Raw genomic sequence first — 6,509 nt, forward strand, 5'->3', positions numbered from 1 at the left:
ATGAAATTAGGATAATACTATGTTACCCTTACCCCACCTCACTCACATTTATTATTGAAGGGTTAATAAAAGCAACAAAATAATCCTATAATCTACTCATAACTCCCATGCAACTTGTGCACTTATTAATGAAATTTTGTTAGGTAGCAAATCAAGTAACTGATGAGAAATGAAGTAATAGTAGAGAGAGGTAAAGAAATTGAAAAAAGCTTCGGTTGCACAGCATCAGAATCCTCAAGTTAGTTACACTTTATTAACTTTTTTTACAGAACAATTAAGAAGTTGATGTCACTACTTTATATAACGTTTCTCTGATGGTAAACACTCCCAAGTCCCAACACCGACTTAGAATTCATCAGTTTACTGATTTACTCTCAAGAAATTTTAAGAAGCTAAGCACACAATCAATCTCTCTTACAAAAAATAAAGGAACAATGGATTCACCCTCAAAAAGGAGTCTAGAATCAAGCAAGATAATGACTGAAACTACATTTCCCATACCTTTCCCCATCGATTTTCAAGGTTCTCTCTCTCTCTCTCTATCTCTTAATATGTGTGTTTGTCATCAAATTTTTTTCTACTTTTCTTCTGATCATCTTTCCATGGTAAAATAACTTTGATTGCTCCTTTATTCTGAAAAAACCCTCTTATTAGTTTGTTTCTTTTGTAGTACATATACTCATATAGAGGAGAATGATTTAATAATTATGAATGTAGCTATAAATAATGTAGTAATAACATTCTTCTGTAAAAAGATCAAAAGTTACTTTTTATTTATTTATTTATGATTTATTAGTATTGAAATTATGGATTTTTATTTTTATATTTAATATCTGTTTCCCCTGTATCACATCATTACTACTTGGCAATTTTTTCCTGCTGTTTATATTTTCTTTTTGTTTAATATTTTCAGAGGACCTAATCTCGGGTAGTAGCATGATCGTTGAAGAGCAAGCCATGGAGGGTATCCAAAATGTTAGACCTGTACGTATTTCTGCTTTCTAAAATTTAAAGTTTATTTAGTAGAATAAAGGTAAAGTATGTTTTTTTGAACCTTCAAAATATTTCAAAAGGATAATTATAGTTCTTAAATATAAAAATTTAATACGTTTCATCAACATGTGGTTTTAATTAGTTCCTGATATGAACCCACATGGCACAAGGGCTGACTTAGGATCGTCTAGGATTAAACCTTGATGGAAAATGCGGAAATTGATTAAGGAAAGGATGGAAAATAAGGTGGCTAATTTCGTGGGTCTTAATAAGGTGGTTCTTGGCATAAAATGGATGAATGGGATGGTAAAACGTAGGTTAAGTGGTGGCTGGACAGAAATATAGAAATGACAATAACTGAAGCTATAGGGCTCCAAATGAGGTGATTCCAAAACGAGGTGAAAGGTCTCGTTTTGAAATTCAATTTAGGCTCAAGAATCACTTAATTTGAGTGCGTAAAATGGGAGTTATGGTCACGAGATAATTCTGGGCAGAGGTGGATTTTTTGGAATTGTGGTTTGAAAGAACAAGGGTGATGATGAAAGGAAGGAAAGAATCACTCTTTCCAGCGAGGGCAACACACAAAGGTTGTGAAAGTTCTTTGATACAGTCAAGGTGTTCTTGAATCACTCAAGAATTTAGGAGAATCACTCTCACTAAGATAAAAGAGATAAACTCTAATTTTCTGAATAAAACTCAACTTGTGTTTATTGATAAAATGGTTCAGCTTATATAGAAACTTTACAACAGATTTTAGTAATGACCCACTAACCTAGAATTAAAATAACTTAATGCCATTAACCTAGGGAATTAAAAAAAAACTTAATGGCTGAGTGTAACTGAAATTGTGGCAACCAAAAGTCACCCCCAACAGCCAACAAGTCAGCCACCATTTGGTCTCCCAAAAGGCTGATGCCTAGGTTGCCAATTGGGCCCTAATTACAACTTGAACTAAACCTAACTAAAGCCCTTTTAATTGATTAACCCAAAACATATTTTTGGTCAGCCAACTTTACAAGGATTGAGCCATTATTTAGACAAACTAAACACTCTAAAATTGAGACAAAGTGGTGTCATTTAGTCCTCCTCCATTTGGGCCATGATACAACTCACAACCTTGGACTTTTCTCCTTGAAACTTGGGCTTGTATTCAAATAGTATGGACAGCACTTGTTGAAGAGCTTCCTTGGCTTTCCTTGCTCTAGCCCTTGTCATAGGTCCTCCAAGTCCTTCAAATGGATCCTTGCCCTTGTTCTTGAACATGTCCTCATCAGTTCCTGATGAAGGACTAAAACTACACCACTTTTACTAAATGTAAAAACAAAAAGCATATTAATTTTTTTTATAGGGACTACAACTAATATTTTTTAATATTTTAAGAAACCAAAAACAACATATTATACTTTAGAGAATAATTAATTCCAGCTGGTGTTTTTTCCTCTTTCACCTTCAAGGAGTTATAATTCTTTTACTGCATTTTCAATCTATTTTGGGCATTGGTCATTTATTTTTCATATACTTTTTGTGTTCAGGAGGCTGAAAGTAGCCTATACCCGCTTATCCCACAAGCAACAATGAATGAGATATATGTTCCTTCTCCCACCAACTCTGAGCCAAAGAATATCTATGATGATTTAATGGCACGGCTATGTAATGACGATGATATTTTGAAATTGGAAGAGAACAATGAGCAAATTCCTTTAGATGATATTTCCTTGGAAGTCCTTAAAGCAGTGGAGGGGCTAGCACATAGTGTAACCAATGACAGAAATTCAACTACTCTCTTGACCTCAAATTCATTAGAGGAAATGAACATTTCAATTCCACCTGCAGCTGGGGTAGTTGTATCTGAAGCATTCACTCAATTTCAATCACCAAGTTTCCCAGTGCATCCTTATGGTTGTACAAGTGTTGGTGCTAGTGCTAGTGCTAGTGTTGGTGGTATTGGTTGCACTAGTACTGTTAATGCTAGTGTTGTTGCTGGTGCTAGCACAACAGTTAGGTTAGCAACTACTGATCCACAAGATCCTCCTCAAATTGGCACTAGTACTGTTAATGCTAGTGTTGTTGCTGGTGCTAGCACAACAGTTAGGTTAGCAACTACTGATCCACAAGATCCTCCTCAAATTGGCACTTCATTTGGTAATTCTGTGTTTCCAAATACAACAGGAAACCCATTGACTCAGTTTCAATCATGTTCATCAAAATCAAGCTTCCCAATGCTTCCCTACGACAGTAGCAGCAACAGTAGTTACCAACAATTTCCAAGGTACATTCCATACCTAATGACTGGGATTGGTCCACAAGGTATACCTGCAATGATGCCTCAGCATAATCAAGGAAAATTTTGGCTTCGCCCACCACCTCTCTCAGACTTTCCAAACTTTGTGCATGCCTGGGAGGTAAACTAACTAACTTGTCTCATTATTCTGATAATTTCTAAAACATAATGTATATATATCCATTATGTCCTTTATATATATATGTGTGTGTTACAAAATACAAAATGACTTTCCAGTTCTTTGATTGAAGTCCTATTTAAAATTACATAAGAAAAACAAACAATTGAAGTGATAAACCCTAAACCATCTCTGCCTTTACATTTCTTTGGATTACAAGATTTGTGCAGACACGGTTAACATTAACTATGTATGCATGTTTAACCTGTTTATAACCTGTTTGAATAAATGTTAAAAGTTCTTTTGATAGTTTTTGAGAGCTTTTCTCCTGAAACATATAATTTTTTCCACTAGAGCAGCGATCTCAAAACCACTCATACTTAATATCCAAACATGTCCTTATGTACTATTTTCTTTCCAATTAATTGTTTTCTTGTGTATCTTCTAAAGGTATAGTTAATTTTCCCATGACTTTCAGTTCAATCCTGATTGCATTATACTTTTAGTGATTTTCAAATTATAGCATTGCACATCCAACATGGTTTAACTAAATATAAATATAAATATCTAAAAAGAATTAGATTGTGATTGTGATATGACATAGATAAGATTTCTTTCCAACCATATTAAGATAAATAAATATCAGGCATGTACATGTTAATAAATATTTATTTCAATATAGTTGCTTAATTATTCTTTCATACTTATATATTATCACCGATGCTTAAGTAAAATTTTATATATTAAATTTATTGATAGTTTAGTAAGAAGCAACATGTTATGTGATGTCCTCTATAAGATGTAGATTTATTAATTTTGGATTTTGTTATCATTATTAAATATAGGGAATTGATAAATGTTACAAAAAATAGTTCGTCAAAAGAAACAAATCGTTATTTCCATCAAACCACATTGTGTATATATATATTTTTGAACTATTATTATAATTAAACTTCATCTAAAAAATCTCAGCCTTAAACGTTATATTGTATGCAATTTGTGTCCTACCATATAGCACTTAAATATATGATTAGGTAAATATGTTGTTAGAAATCTATATTACTTTAATTAATATTAAATTTGGTAATATTAGTTTATATGATTTATAGAGATGCTTTTACGATATAATTATATTCTATTGTGCTTGTAGGGAAGTTTGGTTGAAAGAATTCACTTGAATGACGATTCCCTTACTCAAGCAAGGGTATGATATCTTAATTTATTGTTGAAGCTAGAAATATTTCTTGGCTTAAATGTCTATTTGCTATATGAGTTTTTTTTTTTTTGGCATTATAACAATTATGAGATTGACTACTAAGTACCTGAAATTTCTCCCTCTTTTTTCCTTGTGAAACAGGTTGTGAGGAAACCAACATCACCTGTCACGTAAGTGAATCTATATTGAAATCCGAAAATATTATTAACTGTGCTGTGTGTTAATTACAAAAATAAACATTTGCCAAAGCTAAGGATAAAAATGAAAATGAAAAAGAACAAATAGCATATAAAAAATAGTTATTTAAAACATGTTAATTAACTTAAAAAATGTATAATATTCTTTAATTTAGAATACTACTTTACAAGACTCTTTGCTGGAGTAATTGTTTAAACACTAATTTGTTGAGAGAATAATTCAATTTTAGAAATAAATGCAGTAGTGGAAAGTTAAGAGGTACATTCGAAGACGTGGTAAAATGTACCTAAACTCTTCGAGAACTTGCGTACTATAATGAAAGGTAGGTAAAGAGATGAGATAATTAAGATTCACTAAGTCTCATTCGTGAATAGAGCCATGAACCTTTATTATATAAAGGGCTCACGTGAAAAAGATGAATCACCGATCAGAGCCAGAGAAGAAAGTTAGAGTGGGGGCATATAATCACTTGTGTGAGAGTATCTATTAGTGAGATTGTTTTATCATTTTTTTTTAACCCTTGGGTGTTAGTAGTGGTTGCTAGGTAATAAGTGTTGAACTATATTATTGTGCGTTCAATCTAAAAATTTGGGCATGAGTGATCCCGTTAGTGACATTTTTTCCCTAACTCAATTATTGATTTTTGTTGGTTACTGCAGGCTTACTGCTGAATGGGGGCCTAGGCTGGAGATTGTCCTCTTCTTACCCACAAATGCGGTTAACTATACAATGAAGTAATTTTATGATACATAATGTTATTGCTGTCTTCTTAATTAACATTTGCTTTTATGAAAAAATCTTATAAATATTTTAATAACATTTTAAATTTAGGATTCTTGGTGGACCTATTGATTATGTGTTCTTTCACATAACTCATTTCAATCATCTCAACTTATACGATCGTTTAAAGAGTAAAAATCTGGTGAGTCATATATATAGAAATTGATTTTCTTATGTTACAAAAATTGAACTATTAATGGAATAAATTTATTTAGCGGCATATAAATGAATGTTATAATATATAAGAATCATTTTAAAATTACATATATATTTATGCAGTGTGCAAAAATTGAACTCCCTCCACAGACTATAATCTTATCTACTACTAGCAGCAAATATCACTTTTTAGGGGCAATTTTTCCAGGGGTGAGTATGATATTAATATCATTTCACATTATTATTTAATTTTCCTTAATTTGAAGATGTCTTTTGATGGAACATTTAGCTGCGTGGAGGGATTAATTTCCTCTGCCTTTTTCAATATTTGCAATTGACTAACCAGTGAATGACACAGGATACACTATTTGTTGAACCTGCCTAAATATGCATTTTGGTTCTTGAGCCAAAGCAGCCTCAAGTCATAAACAAAAGGTTCAAAGAATTGCTATAAGCTAGAACGACGTGAAATAAGAGGAAAGAGAAAGAAACCAATTAGTAGACCATGCCATGTTGCAGTTGCAACTGCACTGTATCAAAAAATTGAGTACCATGAAAGTAACTCGATGTAATTGATTAAAATGGCTGGTACCTAGCTAGTGCTATAGCAATTCAGCTAGAGTAGCAACTTTGATAAGTAGTCACATTGGCTGGCTTGAGGCTCTAAGAAGTGCTGCAATTTATAAATATTTGTTTGGACATTTTATAACATAGGTGCTATATGGATTTCCCCAAAATTTATCTAGATTTTCTTATGTTTTATTTAA

The 6,509-nt window shown here is 32.3% G+C and overlaps 1 protein-coding gene across 1 annotated transcript; it reads left to right on the plus strand.

Moving 5' to 3' along the window:
• The first annotated feature begins 347 nt into the window (after nt 1-347).
• Nucleotides 348-6,509, plus strand: LOC114371116 (mediator of RNA polymerase II transcription subunit 25-like). Its single transcript, XM_028328540.1, has 9 exons — nt 348-522; nt 914-984; nt 2,526-3,395; nt 4,543-4,596; nt 4,750-4,778; nt 5,466-5,540; nt 5,638-5,728; nt 5,866-5,952; nt 6,101-6,509. Exons 1-9 carry the CDS (start codon nt 435-437, stop codon nt 6,125-6,127), a joined length of 1,392 nt encoding a protein of 463 aa, XP_028184341.1. The 5' UTR covers nt 348-434; the 3' UTR covers nt 6,128-6,509.

Source organism: Glycine soja, chromosome 2, assembly GCF_004193775.1.
Source record: "Glycine soja cultivar W05 chromosome 2, ASM419377v2, whole genome shotgun sequence".
Taxonomy (NCBI): domain Eukaryota; kingdom Viridiplantae; phylum Streptophyta; class Magnoliopsida; order Fabales; family Fabaceae; genus Glycine; species Glycine soja.